This window comes from Aspergillus campestris, assembly GCF_002847485.1.
Source record: "Aspergillus campestris IBT 28561 chromosome Unknown P168scaffold_5, whole genome shotgun sequence".
Taxonomy (NCBI): Eukaryota; Fungi; Ascomycota; class Eurotiomycetes; order Eurotiales; family Aspergillaceae; genus Aspergillus; species Aspergillus campestris.
This window is the reverse complement of record NW_020194340.1, coordinates 927,585-953,241: the sequence shown is the minus strand read 5'-3', so window position 1 is coordinate 953,241 and position 25,657 is coordinate 927,585. Positions and strand designations below refer to the sequence as shown.

The 25,657-nt window shown below is 50.4% G+C and overlaps 8 protein-coding genes across 8 annotated transcripts; 5 read left to right on the top strand and 3 right to left on the bottom strand.

The window, feature by feature from the left end:
* Positions 1 to 51: 51 nt before the first annotated feature.
* Positions 52 to 1,270, bottom strand: P168DRAFT_289770 (rhodopsin family protein). The gene is made up of 6 exons (XM_024837070.1): positions 1,186 to 1,270; positions 1,043 to 1,096; positions 830 to 863; positions 727 to 751; positions 624 to 656; positions 52 to 547 (listed from the first exon to the last, which is right to left on the bottom strand). Exons 1-6 carry the CDS (start codon positions 1,214 to 1,216, stop codon positions 308 to 310), a joined length of 417 nt encoding a protein of 138 aa, XP_024693508.1. The 5' UTR covers positions 1,217 to 1,270; the 3' UTR covers positions 52 to 307.
* Positions 1,271 to 3,379: 2,109 nt separating this feature from the next.
* Positions 3,380 to 4,195, bottom strand: P168DRAFT_289769 (dynein light chain DYN2). Its single transcript, XM_024837069.1, has 7 exons — positions 4,071 to 4,195; positions 3,997 to 4,019; positions 3,916 to 3,949; positions 3,825 to 3,859; positions 3,740 to 3,766; positions 3,621 to 3,690; positions 3,380 to 3,573 (listed from the first exon to the last, which is right to left on the bottom strand). Exons 1-7 carry the CDS (start codon positions 4,099 to 4,101, stop codon positions 3,509 to 3,511), a joined length of 285 nt encoding a protein of 94 aa, XP_024693507.1. The 5' UTR covers positions 4,102 to 4,195; the 3' UTR covers positions 3,380 to 3,508.
* A 171-nt stretch (positions 4,196 to 4,366) lies between these two features.
* Positions 4,367 to 7,684, top strand: mrd1 (RNA-binding ribosome biosynthesis protein MRD1). The gene is made up of 4 exons (XM_024841154.1): positions 4,367 to 4,607; positions 4,702 to 5,445; positions 5,684 to 5,956; positions 6,004 to 7,684. Exons 1-4 carry the CDS (start codon positions 4,380 to 4,382, stop codon positions 7,222 to 7,224), a joined length of 2,466 nt encoding a protein of 821 aa, XP_024693506.1. The 5' UTR covers positions 4,367 to 4,379; the 3' UTR covers positions 7,225 to 7,684.
* Positions 7,685 to 8,231: 547 nt separating this feature from the next.
* On the top strand, positions 8,232 to 10,786 carry abaA (transcription factor AbaA; the record flags this gene model as incomplete). The annotated part of the gene is made up of 3 exons (XM_024835054.1): positions 8,232 to 8,682; positions 8,737 to 8,913; positions 8,963 to 10,786. 3 exons carry the CDS (start codon positions 8,232 to 8,234, stop codon positions 10,711 to 10,713), a joined length of 2,379 nt encoding a protein of 792 aa, XP_024693505.1. The 3' UTR covers positions 10,714 to 10,786.
* Positions 10,787 to 11,163: 377 nt separating this feature from the next.
* On the top strand, positions 11,164 to 12,519 carry P168DRAFT_310409 (esterase/lipase family protein; the record flags this gene model as incomplete). Its single annotated transcript, XM_024839393.1, has 4 exons — positions 11,164 to 11,361; positions 11,433 to 11,658; positions 11,719 to 12,312; positions 12,385 to 12,519. The coding sequence occupies exons 1-4, from the start codon at positions 11,294 to 11,296 to the stop codon at positions 12,517 to 12,519; spliced, it is 1,023 nt and encodes a 340-aa protein (XP_024693504.1). The 5' UTR covers positions 11,164 to 11,293.
* A 2,060-nt stretch (positions 12,520 to 14,579) lies between these two features.
* Positions 14,580 to 18,555, top strand: P168DRAFT_251853 (uncharacterized protein; the record flags this gene model as incomplete). The annotated part of the gene is made up of 4 exons (XM_024834288.1): positions 14,580 to 14,833; positions 14,904 to 15,574; positions 15,630 to 16,298; positions 16,352 to 18,555. Coding segments are annotated over exons 1-4 (3,570 nt in total), but the record flags the coding sequence as incomplete, so codon positions are not given.
* A 1,681-nt stretch (positions 18,556 to 20,236) lies between these two features.
* Positions 20,237 to 21,838, bottom strand: P168DRAFT_281267 (glycoside hydrolase family 76 protein; the record flags this gene model as incomplete). Its single annotated transcript, XM_024835921.1, has 4 exons — positions 20,237 to 20,824; positions 20,887 to 21,336; positions 21,421 to 21,668; positions 21,748 to 21,838. 4 exons carry the CDS (start codon positions 21,836 to 21,838, stop codon positions 20,237 to 20,239), a joined length of 1,377 nt encoding a protein of 458 aa, XP_024693502.1.
* A 2,247-nt stretch (positions 21,839 to 24,085) lies between these two features.
* On the top strand, positions 24,086 to 25,198 carry P168DRAFT_234528 (O-fucosyltransferase family protein; the record flags this gene model as incomplete). The annotated part of the gene is made up of 1 exon (XM_024833421.1): positions 24,086 to 25,198. The coding sequence occupies one exon, from the start codon at positions 24,086 to 24,088 to the stop codon at positions 25,196 to 25,198; it is 1,113 nt and encodes a 370-aa protein (XP_024693501.1).
* Between the last annotated feature and the right edge of the window lie 459 nt (positions 25,199 to 25,657).

Here is a 25,657-nt window from a genome sequence, read left to right as displayed (position 1 = left end):
ACCCTTACTACACTACTGTCGTATATATTATACGACATTCCGCAATCGATGCGCCAATCAAAACAATATTAATAGTTTATTCCAGCACAAACACAACAGGTATGGAACTCAACCAAGACACAAAACTCCCCATTCAACCCACGAACAGAACAGAATAAGGCCATAAAAGCAATGGTATCGTCCACAGACAGACAAACAAGAAAGAAAGAAATCAACACAACAACAACAGCATCAACAAACTCTGTAAACAGCGCATGAAGCATCCCCTAGCAACGACAAGAGAAAAGCGGAGGAAGTTAGGCATAGACTATTTATACCCATACCCCTGCTGGCCCTGTCCGGGCCCTCCCGCCCCAGAAGCCACCGGCGGCCCCTGCTGCTGCTGCTGGGGCGGCGGATGCTGCGCATACTGGGGATAATTGCCGTAGAAGCCCGGTGGGGGCGGGCCCGGTCCGCCGGGGATCCCTTGTGGAGGACGCGTCTCGGGCGTGATGTCGGGACGGTCTTTGAGGTCTTGGGTGAAGTTGCAGGTGTAGCATCTTACTTCCTGTTTTTTGTTAGTATGGTGTATATTTGGGGGTACCTAGGTAAGTAGGTAGGTAGGAAGAGGGATTGATAAGTACCTTGTATTTACCCATTGAGAGGGGGATTGCGGGCTGGATATCATTATTTGTTAGTGGGTTTGGATGGAGGGGGTTGAGGTGATGGTAGGTGGGGTTGGCGTACGATGAAGCAGATGGTGAACCAGGGCCTGTGTGTATATTAGTATTCAATTATCAATGTTTTCTTTCTTATCTCCATGTAGAGGGATATGGATGTATAGACATACCATCTTGTCACGCAGTGTCCATTGTAATGCTGGCCTATCATTGGTCAATTAATCAGGGGCCGTTCATAAGTCGGATGCCTAAGGCCGGTCTCGTCTCGGGCCGGACATCACATCACGTTCATGCTCCCTTTCCCAGGTACTGCCGACTGGCGCTAATACCCAGACAGGGGGAGCTGTATCATAATTCGATATGATAAAAGAAGAAAAACTCACAGTTATAGCAGTAGGCACGCACCTGCTCATACCCCTCCAGCATGGAGCTGAACTCTGCCCGGTCTGTTAGTAATGCTGTCTGTAATCAGGTGATAAAGGGAGGGTGTTCCTGGCGGTCAGCGCCGCGGTCGGCTGGCACATACCGTGTGTTCCGAATGTGATGCAGATGGCCATCTTCCTGGTTCTGATTCTGTTCGATCCAGAGGGTAATAGAAGGGTCGATATTTGGTCAGTCTTGGATAAAGAGGTGATTGAGTGACAGGCTGGGCAGGCTGGACTGGGAGGTCGTAGGTTGGAGGCAACCCTATTTCTTGGTTAGGACGGAGACGGAGGCTGACGTGTGGCGGCAGTGGCTTGGCGCTTGGCGCTGTGTTTCTTGGGCACTATAGGCTGCGCCGTACTGTTATTGACAACGACAGTTAGGAACTATCAGGCTTTGTTTGATTGATGGTGGTAGAAATATTGTTGGACAATAAGTAGACAATTCACTTTTTAGTGGTTATGAGGAGAATTGACAAATAATGGGCCAGGTGCGAAGGCCTTCGCAATGGCTACGAAAGACGTATCTGGATAATATATATCGCATTTTCGAACAAACCAATATATCATCAACTATATTCATCGTGCACTATGCTTCGACTTCAAAGCTCAATATGTTCATGAGATTATGATTACTATAGTACATGCAACTCGGAATAAATGAATTGAACCATAGGGTATATGAAAGCCGTAGCACGTAATTTCGCATCCTGCTCCCACGTCTTTGTGCAGGAGATGACATGCGATTCCTAATACGCCAGCAATGCCGGGTCAGTACCCCAAGCGCCGAGAGCGAAAAGTGTCATGTGTGAGGCTTCAATTCTCATCGCCTTTCCCTCAATATCTTCGTTAGGGATACTAGGGAATTTGCCAATAGCTTCCATAGCGTAGCAAAAAATGCGTAATTGCACAGCAGCAGTCTTCCCTTTCCATTCCCTTTCCAGGCAGGGTTCTTCAAACCTCCTGGGAGTCTTCCGGTGACAACTATCCACCGTGTTACTTGCAACATCATCAATCTCCCAAAAGGTGACAGAGTAGTAGATGGCGTTCTGCCTCCACTCGCTTTCACTATTGAGTCAAAATTTTAGCCATAGTATCAGTACAATATATACAACTAGATCGTATATTTCATCAATAGGGAGAGAAGAGTAGACATACCTGGTGTGATAATTGCATTGTTTGAGTAATTTGCCAGAAGACGTAGATTGTCTTGATGGAGTCTGGAAGCGATGTATTTGCAAACAACACGCTTTCCATCTGAAGGTAGATAATCAAAGAGACTTTGTATAATCGGTTTCGTTATATCGTTGGAGTCATGACTATATATGCGTCGATTATTACTTTTGAATTCAAGTCATCAGAAACTGGCTGAGTTGAGGCTGTAATATCGGGCGACGAGTGGGTTATTCAAGTCATTCAGGCTCTGGGATAAGTTTTCATCATCCATCTCAGCAAATTTAGAGATGATTAAGTTGGACAAAAGAACTCCTAAGGCTTAGTTTAAATCATATCATGATAGGCATATAGCAATAAAAGTAAGCAGGTTGACAGTTGATAACCTATTACCAGGAAGAAGGTGATTTTTTTCTGATCTCTAGATTTCGTGATTTGAGCTTCAGACTTATTTATTGGTTATTTGTAATGTGTAAGAGGATCGATGAAATGGTCATAATATTGATGATCTTGATGATTCTTATGACTATGAAAAGGTTGCGAATAGTTGCAAAACATGAAGAGAAAAAACAATCTGTAGGGGAAAGTTCTGCAAGTCAGCTGACATGTTGGCCGATTGCATCTCTCACAATCCAACAAGCTTCAGATCGAAATCTTGGTGACTTGCAATGGGATGAGAGAGTAGAGCCAAGAGAAGCAAGTTTAGAACTGTAGAAGGTACACTGGAACGCAGTGAATGGTGTCGGATACTGTTTGATGCCTCAGGTATTAATTACCATAGCAGTCGGAGTTGATGTTGTTCCGTTCCCGATTAGCTGCTGAGCAAAAGCAGCACTCCACAGGCCTACTAGAGTAGGGAGCGAATGCGCCGAGGTGCTTGCAGATGCTTGTTCCGTAGGTATCAGGAATGATTCAGAGTGGAATCAATTCTATTTTAGGAGAACAGGGAACTTTTATGCAACCTTTGATATATCCAATTTAATCCTCACGTGCTGTATTTTCTTGAATTATTATCGTCCCAGCAGTATGATTGGAGCGAGATCTACCATACTACCACCAGGATATATAAACACTAGGAGCTACGCACGTAACAGTCTATCATTGAATGTTTTAGTCAAGAGTTCAGACCCAGCTCCGGACATCGAAATTGATGATATAATAAAGAAGAATAATTGCAATGAAATGTACTACCACGATCCGTTATCAAGAAACCCTCATCCCCTGATCCATCCACTTCCCTCCAATCACCCCCGCTCATTGTGTCTTGAAAAGGAGAATGGCGCAGTGTCCCAAATAGAAATAGATGAAGTGTTTCGTCTCTGCCCATCATTAGCCAACGCTATATTGTTTCGACCAGACCACCTACCGTGTGTCACAAAGCTGCCAAAGTTCCGCCCCACCACGCAATGCCATGTCGCTCCTTTGCGCGAGTCGAACTGTAGGATGTAAGTGGAAGGATTTGGAGGGTGGCGCGGGATCGCGGACTTCTCTCTTGATATACTGGGCAATATCCTGCTGTCATCAGTACAAAGCTTTCACTAGAATGTCACATTCCAAGATATAAACTCACCTTCTCAACGTGATATTTGTCCATTGCCTCGATCGCTACCCGGTGTTAGTCCCCGCGTTGCATCCTAGCCAAACAGTAAGCAAGCACATACCAAGCTCCACCGCCTCCTGCTGCATGTCCTCGGACTGTCCCTTGTTAGATTGATTCTCAATTTATGTTGGATTGTCCTCACCATGTCAACCGACTTGATTTGCGCTGGCGAATGTTAGCTGTTATTATGACGGAAGGGCTCGAACAACCACTCACGCTCCAGCTTATCCTTCTTTTCAGTGGCCATGTTGTCGGTATGAAATAGATATAATCACGGAAGAGACTGAAGAAGAGGAACACGGACTGACGGGATTGAAAGGAGAGCAGGAGTGATAATAAACCCAAAGGTGACCTGTGTTGATTGCGCAGTGACGGGAGAGCGGCCGCATGGACTCGCACGGACCAGCAATCCTTCACCGCCCTCGGCACTAATTTTTTCTCCCGCCATAAAAAGAAAAAAAAGTTTTTTTTTTCTCTTCCGGTTCCCTTCATTCTTTCTTTCCCCTCATCTTCCCAACGGGCATCATGGAGAGCACACGGGTTTTTGTCTCGGGTCTCCCTCCTACTTTCTCAAATGACCAGCTACGGAAGCACTTTGCTACTCGCTTCCAGGTCACCGATGCCCATGTCCTGCCTAAACGCCGCATCGGCTTCGTAGGCTTCAAGAGCCACGATGACGCTCAGCAGGCAGTTGGCTATTTCAACAAGACATATATGAAAATGTCGAAGATCTCCGTAGACATTGCTAAACCAGTATGTCTACTCTTTTGTCCCCTACCGTTTTCTCTGTTTGCCCCTGTCCCTCGCTGACCCGTCGAAGCTGGTCTGGAAACTGACCATATTTTAGATTGACTCCGAGCCGGATCACTCACATAAACGTGCCAAGGAGAGTAGATCCTCCGATGCAACGGATACGCTCAAACGTAAACGGGGCGATGAAGATGCCCCAAAGGACCCGAAACTGCAAGAGTATCTTTCCGTAATGCAGCATTCGTCCAAGACCCAGACCTGGGCTAATGATGATAACGCCCCCAACCCTTCCGAGGAACACTCACCTGAAAAAGACCAGCCTGAGGAGGAGGAGGACACCCAGGACCTCACCTTTGTCCAGCGCAAGAAGGCTAAATTTGGGGAAACTGAACACCGCACACCTTCGGGGAATCAGGAGAAGGAAGAGCCAGAGCCTATGGTGGTCGATGCTACCGGCGAAGCTCACGATGAGCAACAGACGGAGCAACAGAATGATGAGGAGAAAGCGCCTGTCTCGGACATGGACTGGCTTCGGTCAAAGACGAGTCGTCTACTGGGGTTGTTGGATGAAGACGAACAGGCTGAGTTTGAATCTCGCGAACCGCCGAAACCGGCCGTCCAAGAAGCAGTATCGGATTCAGAAGAAGATGCCCCGCGTGTTGAGAGTGCGCCGGTGAAGGTTGATGATACGCCCGCAACACCTGCCGCTCCTGAGGTGGAGGTTGATACGAATATCGAGAACATTCGTCTCTCCGCTCGGTTGTTTGTACGAAACTTGGCCTATGACACGACGGATTCTACGTTAGGGTCAATCTTTGCACCCTTCGGCACAATTGAAGAGGTTAGTTTCACTCCCCTTCTATTTTCTATATCTCCTTTTCCTTTTTTTTTCTTTTTTTTATCCCATCCCCGACCGCTCGCGTGATGAACATCCTGATAGGGACATCCGATGCAAAAGCATATGATGTGAACAGGAAAAGAGTATTTTAGTAGATGCCTCTCCTATCTGATGAGCAATGGTCATTTCAATGTCGTGTCTTTTACGTATCGCACTTTATGAATACGCGCTGACTGCTTAGATCCACGTTGCTTTTGATACTCGGGTTTCGAAAAGTAAAGGGTTTGCCTACGTCCAATTTGTCGACCCGGATTCGGCCGTAGAGGCTTATAGAAATCTCGACGGCAAACAATTTGAGGGTCGTTTACTACACATCCTACCCGCTACCGCCAAGAAGACGTATAAGATTGATGAGCATGAATTGTCCAAATTGCCCTTGAAAAAACAAAAACAAATCAAGCGAAAATTGGACGCTTCGTCGGCTTCTTTTAGTTGGAATTCCCTTTACATGAACGTGAGTTACCTTGGTCACCCCAATGACTTCGAAGCTAATTCTTGCAGGCTGATGCGGTTATGTCTTCCGTCGCCGAGCGCATCGGCGTCTCCAAATCAGATCTCTTGGATCCCACGTCTGCCGATGCCGCCGTGAAGCAAGCTCATGCTGAAACGCATGTTATTCAGGAAACGAAAGCTTACTTTACCGCCAATGGCGTTAACATAGATGCTTTCAAACAGCGAGAACGTGGAAACACGGCTATACTCGTGAAGAATTTCTCGTTTGGCGTGAAGTCAGATGAAATCAGGAAGCTGTTCGAGCCGTTTGGGCAGATTACACGTCTATTGATGCCGCCCAGCGGGACAATAGCCATCGTCGAGCTCTCACGACCGGACGAGGCACAAAAAGCCTTCAAGGGTTTGGCCTATCGGAAAGTAGGAGACTCAATCCTTTTTCTCGAAAAGGCTCCCAAGAACTTGTTCGACGGGACGGCAACGCCGTACAAGCCGGCAGAAGCCAAGGCTGTCTCGCAGGGATTCTCTACAGCAGACACCTTTGCGGCCAACGATCCCGATGAGGCACTTGCTACAGCAGCCACTGCTACTCTCTTCGTAAAAAATCTGGCCTTTCCCACAACCAACGAGGCCTTCCTCGACGTTTTTCGGCCGCTGGACGGCTTTATTTCGGGTAGGATCAAGACAAAGCCGGATCCGAAACACCCAGGACAGACCCTCAGTATGGGCTTCGGGTTTGTTGATTTCAAATCAAAACAGCAGGCCCAGGCTGCTCTGGGTGCCATGAATGGCTACAGACTTGACGGCCATGAACTGGTAGTAAGGGCATCCCACAAGGGCATGGATGCGGCTGAGGAGAGACGACGCGAGGATACGGCCAAGAAGGTGGCGGCGCGGAGAACCAAAATCATCATCAAAAACTTGCCATTCCAAGCGACCAAGAAGGACATCAGATCGCTTTTCGGGGCCTACGGACAACTGCGGTCTGTTCGGGTGCCTCAGAAATTCGATCGGTCGGCTCGCGGTTTCGGGTTTGCGGATTTTGTAAGCGCTCGCGAAGCGGAAAACGCCATGGATGCTTTGAAAGATACGCATCTTCTGGGGAGAAGGTTAGTGTTGGAATTTGCCAACGTGGAAGCCATCGACGCCGAGGAAGAGATCCGGCAAATCGAGAAGAAGGTGGGGGAGCAGGTGGACAGGGTCAAACTGCAAAAGCTCACGGGCACGGGGCGCAAGAAATTCACCGTAGGAGCCCAGGACGAGGAGGACTAAGACTCAAGTGCTCGCCGTCCTCCTTCCCTACGCATAAGGACGGGGGATTTGGTCAATGGTGGGCTCCCCGGCCAACACCCCCTTGCGTGACCGAATGTCGAAGAGGAGAAATAACACGCCCAACACGTTCCTTGTGTCCTGTCAAGGCCGGCCCTGCCTACCCTCCGACGCGTCCTGCAAAGGCCCGTCGCCTCGTGCAGGTCAATTTAGTTATACCCCATTATAGGATATCCTTAAACATCTCGAATTCAAGGCTTCTTATCCCCTCATCCTATATCGACTCCTATATCACACTAGTCTACCCGACCATGTCCCCTAGATGCCTATGGGAGAGCAGGTTCGGAGTTTGATCCCTCTGCCTGCATTCCTGCTGTACCTTCTCTAAAGAATTGTTTACATTCCGCACTCGTGGCGATTGGTGTTCTAGTTGGCCACGGCGCATTCCAAAGCTGATCTTCCCTACAACTTGCTCTTCATCGATGATGTCTACCAGGGTAACCATCCGCATTAGCGGCCTGGTGACCGTCCGACTTGCTGGGAAGGTCGCCGAAGAGGTGCTCACTGGATTGTTCGCCCTCGGTACCCCTTGCGTCGAGGGATCGTTCCTCCGCATCGAGCATGCTCGCTCCTCCTGATTTGCTGCCACAGGGCGACGCCCACTCTCGTTCCTGTCCTTTAACAGAGCGCGCCTTGACAAGGGAACCCGCCTTGGCTAGTCGTGGGGATTGCCCTGGAGGGGTGCAGCCAAACGTGAAGCGCGGTCCAACAATGTAGATACCACCCTTCTTCCCTAGGAAAGGGAATGGCGTTCTCTATAAACACCTTGGACTTCGCTCCCACATTCTATTTCCCAGGTTCTTACATTCTCTTCCAGGGGTCTGCGTGCTCGGTCTTTGGTCTGTGACTGCTGCTGCGTTGTTTGCCTGGTGGTCAACATTTGCCGTCCTCTCCCATCCCATCTCTTTGGAATTTGCCATTCTTGAGAGAGTTTATCCAGGTTTGCTCCCATGGCTACCGACTGGCAGCCTGAGTGCATCATCCCCCAGAGCCAGCCAGCGCTGGAGAGTGTGGGAGCCCATTCAGAGCGGGTTCTCCAGAACACCTCTGGCAACGTCCAGTCCTATTCAGAAGACCTTGCCCACAGCGACCCGATGGGGCGAGATGGCTATTTGCAGCAATTCGCCTACAAGTACCCTTCTCATCTTCCGCCGGCTGCACCCGCTCCCCCAGTACCGTCGGCATCCGCCAGCCTTCACAACTCGCAGCTGCTGGCCAGCAGGGCCCAGGCGAGGAGGCAGCGGCGGTTGAATTCCGCCAACCAGTTTCCCTCTGGGCCTCGGAGACGCAGCTATCTGCAATCCCAGAAGTATCTGGAGTATCGTCGTCGTCCTCGACGGGACACCGGAAAGGATGGCGAACCCGTGTGGTCTGATGAGCTAGAGGATGCTTTCCAGCAGGGTAAGCACATGCAAACTTACCAGCGAGAGAAAACAGAATACTAACGTAAGCTAGCTCTCGAAGCGAACCCTCCAATGGGTCGAAGGAAATGGTCGGGTCGTGGAAAGTCGTACGGGCGGAACGAGCTCATTGCAGAGTTTATATACAACACCACAGGCAAAAAGCGGACCAGAAAGCAAGTTTCTAGCCATTTGCAAGTCCTGGACTCGTTCCTGAAGGGAGATCTTGACTGTAAGATATCTGCCACCGTCCAATCAACGAAGACTGACACCATACACAGGGGAGCGCCTAGTCCGTGAACAGCAAGCAGAACGATCGAACAGCCAGTCTCACTCGGCTGGTTCCAGATGGCGGACTTCCATGGAGCATCCACTATCGAGTCATTACAGCCACCCCTCCTCGAGCTATCATGACCCCTCGCGGTCTATGCATCTTTATGGTGGGGAGCTCCCCCCGCCGCATTATGCATTGAGCTCGATGAATAGCCCCACGCCAAATATGATCCACGGTCTTAGTTTCGACATGTGGGTGAGCGCACCGAACAAACCGGATCGGGTTGAGGAAGCTTTTCACGCGTACACGTGTTTGCAAGGCGACCAGCGACACCCCGTCGGGCCTCCAATGCCGCTGGAGAGCCTTGTCAACTGGCGTCATTCATTCCCCCGTCTTGGTGACTTGATGGCTGATGTGAATACCCCAATAAACTGCGATATCATCTTGCTCGAGACCAATCTGAAGTTGATGGATGATTTCCCCCCCACTGGCTCCCGGCTGGGAACCCAGCTGCAACTCGACTATTCCCACCCCACTGCGGGGGATATCTCGATGACCCACGAAATGGACAACTGGGGTTGCAGTACCTATATGTACGAGGATGGCCAGACGATGCTGGAAGCCCACCACAGGGTCTCTAAGCCAGCTTCTCCAAAAATTAAGCCCCCGTTCGAGTCGATATGGTGGGCCAAGCTATTCACCGACCTCACGCAAGAGAAGCGAGTAGCGGAGAGGGAGGGGAACCACTACGCTGCTGACGAACACGCCCGAAAATTTTTTCGCTCTCTGACCGCAGTCCAGGAAATCCGGGCCACCCCGAACAGCTCTCGGCGGCTATCGAATCCGTACGGGGCGCAAACTGGAGAGGAAAGCCAGCGCATGGCGATCCTGCTCTGGAAGTTCCGCCAGACCCGACCTGGGGAGGCAGGAACAACTACCTGGCGGCGACTGATTCCCCCACCGAGCCGAGTCGCTACGAACAGTCCGCGAACAGCATCCGGCATCGACCTCCCGCCGCTCTCACTGGATGCGCTGCTTTCCAAGCCGGCTTCTAGCGCCTACCATGCGCCACAACCGCAGGATTCACTCCAGAACAGCGCTTCTCAACCTCCCTGGCTATATCAGCCGTCAGCAGAGAGCCTCCCGAACATCTATTCCACAGGGTCATTCGATTTCCTCAACGCGATCACTCGACCCGAGGAAAGCTTAAACGATAGAACCGCCGTCAGCTCGGTGCTAGACCCATACCCTGCTCTACCACCAGCAGACACCAGCCAGCCCTCGCATCTCAACGGCGCAAATTCAGGCCCGATGATGCTCCAGGTGCCCGATATGTCCTTATCTCACTCGAACCTCGGTGGATATGGAATGAGCCATGATGGGCACTACGTGCCATCGCAGTCGCACGGAGTCGGCGTTCATGACAACCAGGGCGTGCTCAACAACCTTTTCGGATCATCCACGCAACCCCTCGACGACCTCAGCCATAGTCATGCGGCGTGGTCCGCCACTCCAGCGACAACTCTCCCTGGTGACATGAGCAACAACTACAGCCATCTATCATACCAACCGTCAGAGCACCCGGCGTCCGTGTCGCGGGGATCGCATGCCGGTCAGTTTGAGGGTCTAATGAGCGCGGATGATTTGGGCCTGGACAAAATCGTGAGCAACATGCCGAACGAACAGAACCTGAACGGCGCTGGGCAAGACCACACGCATCAGTCATATGCGGAGGGGAATCCTGTGGAGGCTGGTTAACCAGGGTCTCCGGTGAATGGGTTTACTTTATGATATTCATGGGCATTAAAAGTATCGTTCGTGGGGGCGTGCTACTGTGGAGTTTAGCGAGTGGCGTTGGATTGATTGGTTCATAGTATCTGCTATCTGGCATACCTGCCTACCTACCCTAGTATCTAATATTCTCTTATAATGATACCATAATTGTTGATCGATCAGTGCTTAGAATGTGCAATACGTGGTTGTATGCTCAAGAGCAACACTAGGCAGCACAGGTAAATACGAGCTTAATGGAGATTCTTCAAGTTGACCTGAGACCCGTCTCTTAATAACATAAATCGACGACGAGTCTCCAAGACATAGTACCAGGTCGACTTGTTGGCGTAGCGGTCATGATCACATGATGCGACTGCCAGTCTCAGCCTCGTCGCGTCGACCCCGCTGTTTTCTTATCCTCATCAATACCTGACCGCGACTTGTGGGGTCTTCTACCTGGTGTGATTGCAATGATCCTTGTCTCCTGATCCTCAAAAGAACCTATATCGAATGCCTTTCGTCAAAGCAGTATAGATTCTTCTGTCATGTCCATCGAATAACCAAAATGAACATCAACGTTAAGCGATTTGGGCTGACGGCCATTCATAACCCTCCCGAGACGGCAACAGTTGAGTATGTGGTGGGCTTGCAGGGATCCTACCGCAATCTTCTCGTCTATGCAACTGACATTTTTGGTTCGCTAGCATTGTCTTAGTCCACGGGCTCAGTGGCCATCCAAAAGATACATGGACTAGCGACACGGGCACTTTTTGGCCTACTGATTTGTTACCACATGCACTGGGCCAGTCTCGGGCTAGAGTGCTCACTTATGGGTACGATGCCTCTGTTCAAGCATTTGCAGATGGTAACGGTCTTGGAATACATGCCATTACAAAAACTCTGGTATCGACACTCGTAGCGAACCGAAATGTGAGTGAATAGTAACCGCATGTGTACAGTGGCTATCTCGTTCGACTGACCCTTGGACAGTTTCAAGGATGCTCTGAGAGACCTATTATATTCATTTGTCATTCCCTCGGGGGTCTCATTGTTAAAAGAGCTCTCATTTATTCGCACTTAGTATCGAGCAAGGGAGTGGAGCTCCTGAGATCGATTTTTGTATCAACATATGGATTAATCTTTCTGGGAACCCCACACGATGTTGGCGATCGTGGACAATGGAGCCTGATTCTGCAATATCTATGTGAAGCAGTTCTGCCCCAGCAATTCCTCCAATATTCCCCACACCTTATAAAGACCTTGAGTGACAACAACGGAACTATACGGAACACCAACCGCCTTTTTGTAGATCTGTGGAATAGGTTCCATGTTTTTTTCTTTTACGAAACCAAGGGCATCGGTCTTGAAGAATACAAGTGTGTGGTAGTGAATGAACACAATGCTGCCCCAATCGTTGAGGGCGCTGAGCGTGCCGGAATTGCAGCCGATCACGTCCATATGTGCAAATTTGACCATGCAAGCGCCCTATCCTGGAAAATAATGGCGGAAATTCTTTCGAGATACTGCACCGAGGCACCCCGCATCATCGACGCTCAATGGCTTGAGGAAAAGCGGGAGAGAGATGTTCAGAAAAAAACAAAAGCCGAAGGTACGAAAACCTACCAGGATAAGTCGAGTTTTGCGCTGATTATACAGATTTTGCACCGTCTACCGAAGACAAGCCCGATGGACAGAAATTTGGAGCGCAGCCCAATATCGTTGTTCCAAGCCTACCAGAAAAACCTTTGTGGGATGTACAACAAAAGCCAGAGCCACAACCACTTTTTGTAGCCCCCCAAGGATTCCTTCCCAATGAGACAATTTTTGGACGGCAAAAGGAGCTGGACATACTGCATTATCACTTTTTCAATATTCGACGTCGCGAATCAATTCCGTCTTGCGTCCTTATAAGTGGAAAGCCTGGTTCTGGGAAGACGCATCTAGCGCGCCAATATACCTGGGACTACCGGAACGACTACCCAGGAGGGATATTCTGGATCGATGCCACGTCTAATCAATCGATGCTCACATGCATTGAGAGGGTTACAAGCGCCATGCTCCTGGACGAAAATGAGCGAGCCACTAAAAGGGGAAAAGCAAGCACCTTTGATTCACAAAATCCTGCTGTCTTTCGAGAATGTCTCAGTACTAGAAAGGGATGGCTCCTCGTTTTTGATGGCCTCATCTTTGATAATGAGAGAGAGCTCTCGGATTTCAGCCAACTTATATTCCCTGACATGAGATGCAATATTCTATATACCTCTGAGGATGAGACGCTGAGCCAAAAGCAGCAGTTGTTTAAGCCATATCGTGTTCGGATGTCGCCCTTGCAGATTGAGGATGCTTGTAAACTGCTGTTCAGAGAGTTTGGTATAAGGCATCCAACTACAGAGCAGCGGGAAAAGGCCAAAGAGATTGCAGTCCATTATGACTGCCTCCCGGGACCAATACATTCTGTCGGCCTAGAGATACACGCAACAGGCGGACCCCTTGAAAAATTCCAGCTCAATTCGCATTTGTCAGATCCTGAAGTTCGACAGCCATTTCTGAACAATGTGCTTTCTCTTCGCCGCAGGAACCACCATGCAGCTAATGAACTCCTCAACCTGATCTCTTTCCTCGATCATAAAATCCCTGTCTTTCTTATTGAAATGGGAGCAAACTCTCTCGCGAGAGTATTCTCTGGAAAAGGTAGAGATATCGATGAACCGTTAGGGATTCTTGTCCACTATGGAGCCATTGGTATTCTCAAGCCCCCGGCTGCACCCACACCTAACGAGGCTAAGAACAGCTGGAGTAGCTTCAGATCCACTTCGTCAAAGGCCGTCAACTTAACCCTGGCGGAGCGCATTGAGCATAAATCGAGATGGAATTTGAAGTACAGACCCGAAAAACTTGAGAATCTAGAAAAGTTTTCAAAAAATACGACTGTGGGGAAGGATAGTAAATACCCAGATCCACCAATAACCACCGACATTATCACGGTGGACAAAGACGTCCAAGCTTTCTGTCGTGACGAACTGAGACTTGAGGATAAAAACAGGAACGGAAGCAGCCCTCGCGGAGACGCTGCAGGGATTTACGACACTTGGCTCGTTCGAGCAACAGAACTTCTTTGCAAGTCTTTCGAAAACTTTCGACGTCTGGCTCCGGAGCTCATGATTGCTGTGGGCTACCCTACGTACATGCCGAATGCTGAAGCACTGGATGGCAACTTCCCCAAAGAATTATTTTCGGCACCAGCTACAGTTAAAGAGGCCCACCATGATTTGAATATACTGATGCTTAATATCGACTTCTTCAGTAAAGTCTCTAAAGCGCAAAACAAAGGTCCGATATTTAATTGGTCGAAAGAGCCTTCACCTCCAGGGTTATCTTCATTGGAAGTCGAAGGCGAAGCAGTGCCATCCGCAGAGGGTCTAAACCGGACCGTCTCTTCTGCGAGCAATGCTTCGCGAGAAGGTAAGATCTTGACCCTGGAAGCTGGTTTCAATGTGGTACCGCTTACACGGAAAATTCCGTTCCAAGATATTTCACATGCCGGCGATGAAGATCGTACAGACAGCGGTGCAGTGGAGGAAGACCTCGACGAAGATGACAAATCTCTGGATAGGAATACGACGAACGTGCCGCCTTCAGAAGGATCTAAGACGCCTAACTTCAGCGAGAAGCACAAGGGAGGTAATTATCATTCAAACGAAGCATCTATCTCCGACAATCTGCAGTCGCCCCCTGCTTCGGGCGAGAAATTTGACCCGGAAAGTACAGTAGAGTCTGTGTCACAGTACGTCTCTGACCAAATATTCTCAGAGAGCTCCCCCCCTACTCTAGACAAAGAACCTATCACAATTTCCCAGAAAATCGAAGTACAGACAGTTTACTCTGATGCATCGACAATTGATCCGTTTGTTAAGGAGGCATACATTCAGGAGCTCGCAAATCTGCTTCTAAATGAGGTTTACCAATATCGAACGGATAGCGATTCCATCAACCAAGTTGCTACGGCCTTGCCTGGGTGTTTAAAAGCATTCTCATTGAGGCTTGGATTCGCTCGATCATCAAAGATACATCGCGATATTATGGCTTTTATCCACAAGCATTGTCGGTAAGTGGTCATGTAGAACTAACTTAACGCTAATTCTTCCATTCGTGATACTCACTGATGATGCAAATAGAGATATTACCGATGCGTTCGTTGACAGGTCAACAGAAAGCCAGTACATACCAGATGATGTTAGCCCTGGTGACAAAATGAGTTTGGAGGGGCTCATAGATCTCTGGCGTAAACACGATCAAGGTCCTTTGGATGAAGCTCTTCAAGATCAGCATATCGAACGAGATTGGGAGGAAAGCGAATCTCTTAACGCTCCATCCACACCGATTCTCGACAACAGTGATGGGTACGATCGAGAGGATATTTATTTGCCTAAACTCAGAAAGTACCGTGAATCTATCATGGAGGCCACTGCATATAAATGGCTCTTGACAGACCTAGGAAGACACTGCTTTCTCAGTCCGTCCGACCCTGATGTGATGACCGAGATTAGACAGAAAATTGTGGAGAGCCTACCGTCGACGCAAAAATTTAGCAGAAGAGAGCCATCTGTTTCATATAAAATGACATACAATGTTGATTGGGACCCACTGTCATTTTTGAAGGACCAGGGATACAAGGGAGAACCTTCTGAGGCCGTCGCAACTGCCATCACATTGACAGGTTCTGCCAACACGGCTCAGGCACTAACAAGCTCACAGTACCTTGAGCAGACATGGCCCTCCTCTGCACAACTGGTTCTTGAGATTATCCAGCAGGCTCTTAGGAGCCAGCGAGGAGATCATGCTACAGGTAATTCGACAATATCCTAAGGGGATTCATCGTGTTAACTTAGTGATTGGTCTAGGCGAACTTTCCGACGGCACGAAATTTACAATATGGATTGAGACACCTAATCCGCCTGGAAAAAACACGCTGCTTGTCGAGGTCATTGGCACTCCCTATTCAGTTGCTGAAATAGGAGAGCAAATGGCCTGGATTGGTGCCTCACTTCGCTCGTCACCATATCAAGGAGTCACATTCAGCCGACCAATGGTAGACAATATTCGCGTCATTCAAGGAAAAGGCAAGGCTCCAGCGAAAGCCTATCTTGCAGAGCTGCAAAGCGACATCGGGTTCCAGGTTTATTCAAAACAGCCATCAGAGGCAAACGGCCTGTGCTGGCATGGCCTATTTCGGAATCCCGTGGTTGTAGAGGGCTTTCCAATTTTACGGCGGCCTGATGAGAGAACAGTGAGTGGCCTTGAAATACCGTTATACATTATGGCTGGCCTTGCACAAGCAAGATACGTGAATACTTTCATGGGTAGGGTATATGTCAAAGGGTTTTCGACTATGCTGGTCCCGACTGAGCAGTGTGATGACATGACCATGTGGCATCTGGTTCACAATAGGAACGGAGATAGAATATCCTACCTAGACAGCCCAGTCATCCCTACAGAACAAGTAACGGTCCCACAGCTTGAGAAAGCTCGCCATGTCCTTGGGTGGTGCTCGGAAGCTAAGTACCTCGCGGGTATGTTCTAATTTAAAGGAGAAGCCCTTATGGCTGCTGACGAGATCTGCTAGGAACATCGGATATCAGCTATGAGATAGCAGGGTCTCGACTTCCAAAGCCCCGTGATGATTGCATCCTTGACCAAACATCTGTCTCCAGTGGACAGATGATAGTTGGAGGAGTGCCGTTTGCCGTTGGCTACAAAGATACGCCATTCCACATATCGCGTGGTGGCTACATCAGGAAGCTCAAATGGATTTTCAAAAAGTCGGTAGTGCTTTGGGATGAAGGAGAAAAGCGGGGATGGCTGATCAACGGGACAAGCGCTCTGTTGCACCTTGTCCGTGCCTCCCTTGTGCATGATAGCAAAGACGAGTTCAGCTCGGAGTTTCTGTTTCGATGGGAAGATCTACAGAAAGCACCGGCTCCTTTTTCAAACAAGCCCCATGCGGCCATTTCCGTGCTTCTGAATCACACCAACCGCAGGCTCAAGATCTACCCTGAAAAAGACGATTTCACCCGTTTTGAAGACCGGGTAGAGCATTTTCTGAACATCCTAGAGCAGATCATCGACCATCAGGTACTCGCGGCAGGGCCGGACGGCAATCTCTACAAATCTAGACGTATCCCTCGGGCGCACCTGGAAGGCTGGGATTTTCATGACCTGACAGGTGACATAGATCCTGTTTATCCGAGGGTTGCAACACTTCCTGCAATGGGCAAGGGATGGGTTGACTTCGTCCGTTCCATTCCTGCTATAACGTTGCTGGGACGCGGATTCGGGGACTTAATACAGCCTGACAATGTTTCCTGTACTCATTGGGCCTCACTTCCTAGAGACAAGTACTACCTTGCTGCAGGAATTGTTGACTTGGAAGAAATCATGGATTCATCCGGAGATAAGACAATGTATCCCATCAGGTTGACAGAAAATCTCACGTGGCATAACCTTGAGACGGCATTCGTGCGTTGCGAGTGTGTCAGTGGCCATGAGAAACATTTGGACGTTGTCCAGGTGATTTTACCGCCTACAGTATTAGATGAAAGCGAAGTCCCGAGGAGTCCCGCTAATCTTGAAAAAAGCGGAGCTGTTGTTTTCGGGTATAACGAGCACATTCAATGGTGCTGGGACGATCACGGCGACCCGGAAAAGGGCTCACTCGAGTACTTCAATAACCAATCCTCTTTCATAGAGTCCGATGGTGGAAATAACCTGACGGTTCTATCGAGTGAGACCGCAACTGATAGTGCACAAGTATCGAGGGCCACAAGTCCATCAATGGAGGACCTGGTGGAAGAACCCAGCGATGTGATCTCTAACCGACTCGAACCACTGACTAAATCTTATACTAAGTGGAAACTGGAGGGGTTAGTGGCGGAGGACTACTCAGTTGGCATTGTATGTGCATTGCCGTTAGAGCTACTTGCCGTGCGTGCGCTTTTTGACATGACGCACCCTGACATCCACGTGGCTGCAGCGGACTCCAATCACTATGCGCTGGGTAGCATGGGCAGACACAAAGTGGTAGCTGCATGCTTGCCAGACGGGGAGTACGGGACCAACTCGGCAGCAGATGTCGCCTCGAACTTGCGTCGAAGTTTCCGGGGAGTCAAGTTCTGTCTGCTCGTGGGAATAGGCGGCGGCGTTCCCTGTTCGCGGAACGATATTCGGCTCGGCGACGTGGTCGTGAGCAAGCCGATTGGCATGAATCCCGGTGTGATGCAGTACGACATGGGTAAAGCTCTTGAGAACGGAATTTTCGAGCAGCAGGGGTTCTTGCAACCGCCGCCACGACTGGTCATGACTGCTCTCAGCAATCTGAAGTCTGACCCTCACCTCTCGCGGACACCACTCCAAGGCTACATCGAGGAGATTACTGCCTGCAGAAGGGAATACCGATATCCGGGCGCAGAACACGACAGACTATTTGTGAGCGAGTTTGCACACGATCCGCGATACCCCACCTGCGACCGTTGCAGTCCCTCTCAACAGTGCAGAAGACAGACACGCCCTAATACCCACCCACGCATACACTACGGGCTCATAGCGTCGGGAAATCGAGTTGTGAAAGATGCGCAACTGCGGGACCAGTGGAGCCGAGAGAAAAATGTCCTCTGCTTTGAAATGGAGGCGGCCGGAATAGTGAACACCTTACCCTGCTTGGTTGTGCGTGGGATCTGTGATTACTCGGACAGCCACAAAAACAAACGCTTCCAGGAATACGCAGCTGCGACTGCGGCGTCATACGCTAAGTTACTGCTATCCTACATGAAAGAGACGAATGACCTGGAGGGAGTATTGCGGCCGGCAAAGATGGACGAAACCGCTCTCCTCAATGTGTTTAGGAGGGGGTTTTCATTCCTGACATGGGGGAATGCATGATTCTGGGTTACCCGTTTGTATATAGCATGGAAACCTTGCAATCATATAGAATTGTCATGTACATATCACTTTGAAAACTACCCAAGTCCGTCAACACCACCAACACATCTACCCCATCATCCACCCAACTAGGCTTTCTCAAACTTTACTCTCTCTCCCAACCGGCAAAAGCACAAACTCCCACTCAACACCCAGCATGAAAACTCGCCCATCCCAACTCATCAAGCCCTCCTCCCCAGCCGCAAAAAGCACTCTCTCATACGCGTCCTTTCCCCTGATCCCCACCGTCACCGAAACCAACCCATCTGGGAGATCTCCAGGGTTAGGCACGAACCGCAGTCGGCAATTCGTGAATACGTTCTCATTTTCCTGAGCACGCACGCCGAATAGCTCTTCCCATTTTTGCGCTGCGCTAGTAGTATCCTTACCGCTGCTGACGCTCTTGTCTTCAGGTGCCAGTCGACACGTAGCGCCTAGTAGTTGTAGATGTGTCCGATGAGACATTTTGCGCGAGTAGGTAGGGTAGTCGGCTCCGCAGGGGGGCCAGGGTGCTACCGCAGTGTCTACAAATGACGGTATATTTGATTGATGCTGGTTTGGAGTGTAGGTGTCCAGCTCGGGCATTATGTTCCCTACCCCGCAGTTATTGACTGATCAGTACTATTACTAGAACCCCACCAGCGTTCTCGAGGGGGGACAAGGGAAAAGAAAAGAGAAAGACAAACCAGGAATACCCTTCGGACTAAATTGCGCACGCTCTACACTCCCACCACCATCCTCACCCTCACTAGCACGCTGTCGTAGCGCGACTGCCGCCAACTTCTGCTCCTCTATGAGCTGCGTACGCGCTGCAGTGTCACCCACCTGCATGATGAGCATGTATCCGCCGTCTCTGCCGCGCTTGTGGAGGAGTCGACTCGCTGCAGTGGGTGTAGTAGGGTCTATGGGGGAGAGAACTTCGATGATGTCGCCTCCTAGGGGGACTATACACATATGATATCGTTAGGCTTGCGGGCTGATTCTTCGGCTGGTATAGTATTGGGCGAATGGGTGTACCGAGAATGTTGCGTAATCCAAACTCCGCGACTTCTGGCTCACGATTGATTACTTCTGTGTTGAGGACTTTTGTCTGTTGTTTTAGTTAGTGGAGTTGTGGGGAGATGGGGTAGATGGGGAGGGAAGAGGTACAATTTGGCGCTCGGCTTTGGGGAGGTCGTGCACTAGGAAGGCAATTTGGCGGAGGCGGACGGGTTCGGTCATTTTGCTCTCTGATTTTCAGTTGATATCAAGAATATGAATGTTGAACGGGGGAGGGTGAATGTTTGGAGAGATGTCGGCTGCTTAGGATGCGGGGTTTGTCTATCCTCGGCACAGGGATGTCTATATGAGGCGGCCGATGTCAGAGCGTATATGCGAGTTCGTATTTCTGTGATGAACTGTTCTCAGCCAGAAAAGACCCTGAAATGAAATATAATTACATACTCGATAAAATCATCTGATATAATAGAAATAAATGTTAATAAACTGACAGACCACGAAGAAAAAGTATAGTATAGTACAGTATAATCCAGACCTATCCAATAAACAACCACGCCACCAACCCGATCCACGCTCCACCAACAATGATCGTCAAAACAGCAGCACCAGCTTTGTCGCCAGTAGTAATAGGTGCCAGCTTCCTCTTTCCACCCTTTTCGCTATCACTACCCGCATTAGGGTCACTCTTACTATCGCCGCCCGTCTTCGCAGACACAGGTGGCTTATTCGACCGGACGATGAGATTCGACAGGAACGCACCCAGCGCGCTCATCTGCTGCTCCATGCCCGTGCTGCCGTCGTATTTATCCTTGTACCAGCGCTGGCCGCATGCGTTGTTGGGGCCTGTGCAGGAGCGCGCGGCTGCCTGCGCGGTGGATTCCAGCTTCGGGATGATGCGCTCGGCGGTGCTTGGGACGATCTGAGTCACGAAGGCGAGCCACGTCGTGTACAGACTTTTGTAAGTTTTCATGTTGTTGTCGCAGGTTCCGACTTTCTCACAGTAGACTTCGACCATGGTTTGGCCGTTGGGGTTGAAGCCATCGTATTTCAGCGGGTAGAACTGCTTGAGTCCGTAGTCGAGGAGGCCGTTGACTCTTTTGAGCCACTTTTCGTCGCCGTTCGTCTGCGTCTTGTTAGCATGGTATTGGTGTGGGAAGGACGGGTTGGTGGGGGGGGGATACAGACCAGGTTGTAGAGGTACGCGGCCCCCGTCATGTAGTGCCCATAATTGTATGTCCACTGCTCGTTACCGGACTCCTTGCACTGCGAGTCAATGCTGACAGTATCGGCGACGTGCCAGGTTTGATCATTCAGGAGCGGCGTAGACGCCGACCAGTCCCAGATCTTGATCGCCCAGTCCTTGTACCTCTTGTCGTCGGTGTACATGGCTAGCCGGGCCGCTAGGTGGAACAAGCCCCCGTTGGAGACACTATTCTTGAGTTCCCACCCGGGAAGCCAGTTCCACATCTGCCAGCGCAAGCCACCGCCGCAGTTCCCCATGTCCCACCGGGCGATCTGTGTGTTGTAGACGGCCTGCGCGAGGGACAGCCAGGAGGGGCCACCTTTGGGATCGGGGAATTGCATTTCGGCAGCGGTGATAGCCGCTAGGCCCCAGAACATTTGATCGTCGTTGCCCTGTGATGATCATTAGTTGTTTGCTTTGGATGATCGCCGGGCAGCAGGAAGCAGGAGCGCTGTGGGGGTAGAGGGGCGGCATACAAGCCAACTAGTCGCATTATCGGGCATATAGTCATGCTTATCACCCGACTGATGCACCATGCCTTGCGTCGACGCGGCGTTGTAGGTGTCATCGTCCGTTACGCGCCAGTACTCGATCATGTGCATGAACATGATACCGGCCTCCCACCAGGTGCCGTCGAGTTTACCGGGCGTTTGACCGGACTCGTTGCCCTTGTAGTAGTGCATCATACCCCAGGCGGCCGTGGAGGCGGCATCTCGAAGGGAGTCTTCACTCTCATCAGTACGTCATGATCGGCTTAAAGGAAGGCCACTTTGGAGGGGTGGAGAAGGGGAAGAAAGACGCACCATCGCTCTGGATATCCAAGTCGATAGCTGTAGCCGTGGGGACCAACAGCATGGCCAGCCATACTGTCGGCAGATATGACGAAAGCTTCATCGCGAGGGGCAGCCGCAAGCTTCCGAACCCGGTATATTAATGATCAACAAAGACGAACGAGCACGCGAAAAGAGGCCGTCTAGGGTCGAAGGATCCTCGCTGCAGGCGGCTCTGTCCGTTCCTTGAACTCCCGTCCTGCTGTCTGTGTGTGTCCAGCGTCCAGTCGCGTGTCGCGACAGACTAACAGGATGCGATAGACTTGACTCTGTCTACTAGCGTCTTACTCTACCAGCTCTGCCCTGATCGACTCTGTTCATCCAATGGGTGGTAATCAAGCTCCGAGAGAAACCGATCTTCTGCTAGGGGTACTCCGATGGGTGGAAGACGTGAGCGCGCGAGCGAGGGAATGCTGAGGGAGTGCTGAGGGAAGGAAGTCAGATCCTGGTCGACAAAAGTCAGAACTAAGGAGTCGTTTACAGCCCCTTGGGTGCTGATCCAAAGCCAATCTGAGACGAGTCGACGAGTAGCTGCAGCCGTTTTGTTACAAGAAACGCCTTTACACAAGTGTGACAAAGGATGGTTGGATGGATTATGGGAAGGATCAGGATCGGACGCCTGAAAATGACCTCTGCATAATATTTCCTGATATATTAGGATATAATTGGGGGAAACTACCGAGTCAATAGTTCAGGATGAGATCCTTCCGACCCTGACCTGACCGGGCTTTCCCAGGGGCAATATTATCATGCTGTTCATAACGTGGGCATAATCCGCCAACCCTGGATTTGGGGCCTGAGGGAGGGACTAACCCGTCATGAAGATATCTTGTCAATGCTGACTGTTCTATTATTATTCATTCCCATGAGGCTGGTGTCTGATGGTAGTGGGGGTATCCGTTCGGTCTAAAAGCACTAAAGCCACTAAATTAGAAAGTTCCCAGGTTGAATCGACTGACTTCATCCCCCAGAACTAGGCGTCTTAGGGCTTTTGCTGGTTGGAACAAGCGTCGCCAAGCGTAAGACAGTGGGTCGGGGCGTTAGTTCTCACAGGATCCATCCCACAGGATTCGTCGGGCATGGTTCGAGTCCAATCAGCCGTGCCAACTCAGTTGGAGTCTGGGATTGTCATGTCAGAGGGGTGACACGAGTTGGCCAATTGAATGTCGATATGAACCAAAAAGACAAGTCGATCTCGGTGGAGTTCCGCAAGACTTCTCTAAATGACGGAGCATCCATCGTTCATACCGAGTATCTTGATGGGTCGCCACCGATCTCTTGTATCCATTCTACCCTCACCCCCGATGTCAACCACATCGACGAACATGGGGGATTAAAGAACGTCGGTAGACGTGCATGAGATGAACAAAATTAAGGGGAAAGAATAAGATCTTGGACAGAAGCGAGGGGCCAAAGGCTCGGACACTTGCATAGCCCTGCTGTCCCGAGTGGGTGAAACCGATGCCGATCACCACGAACAGCCTCATCTCCAGGACGAATGCCAAGGCGTGTTTCGACCAGGGTTTGATATGCTAAGAATCCTTTCAGTCAATGCTTTTCAAAATTTGTTCATTATTGGGCACGCGGGATCCTGCAGGAATTAATTAAAGGATATAATACGGAGGGGTTTGTGACAATACAATTCCGAAGGATTGATGGAGGGCAGCCTTGCTCCGTACAGCCTGGCACGGGGTTTCCTAGCCCTAATTTGGTCCAATGAACCAACACCTGGATGGGCACTGCGCATGATTCCCTACCTGTTTGGAAACAACAGTCTCTCGTTGAAAAAGGAGAATATTCATAGAATAGATCTAGAATATCGTCAAGAAACTCCGTAAAGGTTAGATAAGTGAGGTCGTACGGAGTACATACTGACCTCATGGGAAAAGCTCGAAAACTTTCCGGCCCCAGTCCGATTACACTGTATTATGTAGATCCGATGGATCAACGTAAGCAGTAGAGTTCGGCCGTGCAGAGCTTACAGACAGAGCAATCGGGCTGTTCTGTTTTAGACCTAGGAGTTCGATGCCTTTCGTTGAAAGGTCGTCGACCAACAAGACCCCTTCCCAGTCTTCCTTCCATACTCCAACCGCCGCCGAAATGCTATCCATAATTAACAGTCTTCTCCGGCAAAGGAAGAGCCGGTTCTTGCTTTTGGGGACAGTGCTCCTTCTGCAAACCTATGCTCTCCTCTGTCTCTTCTCCTCTCCCGCCGTCCCAGGCGAGGACGACTCCGAGATCAACAGATACTTCACAGTAAGCCTTCCACCCTTTATCACCTCAAAGTAGACAGATAGACACCATCAGTCACATGAAGTCCCCCATATCTGACTGTCCAAAGTGGGAGAACCCCTCCTTCGCCTACTTCAACAACCAGTTCATCCTCCACCTCGCCTCCGCCGTGAACAACCCCCTCCCGACCCGCAAACTCCTCTCCCCCGGAATCACCATCCCCGCCGTCCGGGGCGTCCAGAGCGAAAAACATGTCCCAGTAACAGACATCTTCGACGGCGCCAGCCTCAACAAACTCGGATACGAAACCAGTCCCGCAGCGCAGGCCTTGGTCGGAGATGACACCACACCGACCCTGCAGGTAGACCACTACACCGAGATCACCGACTCACCATCGCACCCCATCGTCCAAGCCACCGCCGCCACCGAGTCCTACTGGCAATGGAGCGCCATCCGCTTCACAGCAGAGGCCTTCCTCCTCCCATTTACGGGACACCGCTGGCGCAGCGCAGCACAGCACTTCCAGCTCGCGGAGCCGCTCCAGCGCTGCGTAGACAGCCTTCTCCCCGAGATCATGCCGCACGCAATCGCCATGCACCTGCGCATGTGGCCATCCGACCTCTCTTTCGGCCAAAAGGACCCATGCCACACCAACGAAGTGCCCGTCCTAAAGCACGTCTTTTCCAAATGCGACTGGTCCGCCAACTACCTTTACCAAAACGTGCAGCGCGTGCAGACGAGCGCCTCTCAGCCCGTCGTCATCGCCACCGACGACAGGAAGCACCCCGCAGTGGTAGACCTGATCGCCCGTCTCGGTGATCGTGCCCACTTCATGGAGCCGACGGGCTCCTGCGCCGCCGCGCTGAACGCTACCGTTCCGGAGAATGAGCGGAAGTGGCGCGCGGCCGCTTACTGGCCAATCCTCGAGGCTGCCACCATGGTGCAGGCGGAGGCGTTCGTCGGCAGCTTCTGGTCGACGTTCTCGCAGCTGATTGCTGTCCGCAGGATGGATACGTCCCGGACGTACTTTGTGCAGAACAGGGCGCAGGCGTTCCTGTGGTGGTATCGATGGGGCCTGATTAGCTCTGCGTTGGGTGTGGCCGCTGTGCTGACGGCTTGGACCTTCAAGCGTTATTCTCGGAGCCGGAGGGCCTCGATGTTGAAGGGAGACGAGGGAACCCTTCAGGTGTAGTTTATATATAGCTTTTTTTTTTTTTTGTATATTGGCATGGGTTTGGCGGGTTTGTTTGGACACTTGTATATCAATTGGGTGGAGTTTTCTTTGTTTTGAACATAGTATGGGATTACTATAAGGACCAGGGGTATATATCGGCGATGTCCATACAACTGACAACTTCATTAGAGGGCATATATCATTTTCTTGGTCAAGTTCCTATCATTTATTTAGCTTTTCCAATAATATATATGGAGAGTATGATACCATTTATCACTACATACTGGATGTTCCCGTTTTTGCATCGTATATGTTGAATTTCGACGTCTGCATCCGGCCAAACAATTGAAGATAGTAGTGAGGTAATGATACCGAAAGACCTCAAATAATGCTCACTGATTTTTGGATAAACCAGCATCAACAGACTGTCCCGTGTTGCTCTGGTTGCAGAAATAATTTAGAGTTATCTCGACTCTG

Bases quoted from the DNA above. Each gene is read 5' to 3' on its own strand.
- P168DRAFT_289770 (XM_024837070.1), bottom strand. From the start codon at position 1,216: ATGGCCATCTGCATCACATTCGGAACACACG. The intron at 657-726 runs GTACGCCAACCC...AATGATATCCAG, and splicing joins GGTTCACCATCTGCTTCATC to CCCGCAATCCCCCTCTCAAT. The intron at 548-623 runs GTACTTATCAAT...AACAAAAAACAG, and splicing joins TCTCAATGGGTAAATACAAG to GAAGTAAGATGCTACACCTG.
- P168DRAFT_289769 (XM_024837069.1), bottom strand. From the start codon at position 4,101: ATGGCCACTGAAAAGAAGGATAAGCTGGAGC. The intron at 3,950-3,996 runs GTGAGGACAATC...AACAAGGGACAG, and splicing joins AAATCAAGTCGGTTGACATG to TCCGAGGACATGCAGCAGGA. The intron at 3,767-3,824 runs GTGAGTTTATAT...TGATGACAGCAG, and splicing joins ACAAATATCACGTTGAGAAG to GATATTGCCCAGTATATCAA.
- mrd1 (XM_024841154.1), top strand. From the start codon at position 4,380: ATGGAGAGCACACGGGTTTTTGTCTCGGGTCTCCCTCCTACTTTCTCA. The intron at 5,446-5,683 runs GTTAGTTTCACT...CTGACTGCTTAG, and splicing joins CCTTCGGCACAATTGAAGAG to ATCCACGTTGCTTTTGATAC. The intron at 5,957-6,003 runs GTGAGTTACCTT...TAATTCTTGCAG, and splicing joins GGAATTCCCTTTACATGAAC to GCTGATGCGGTTATGTCTTC.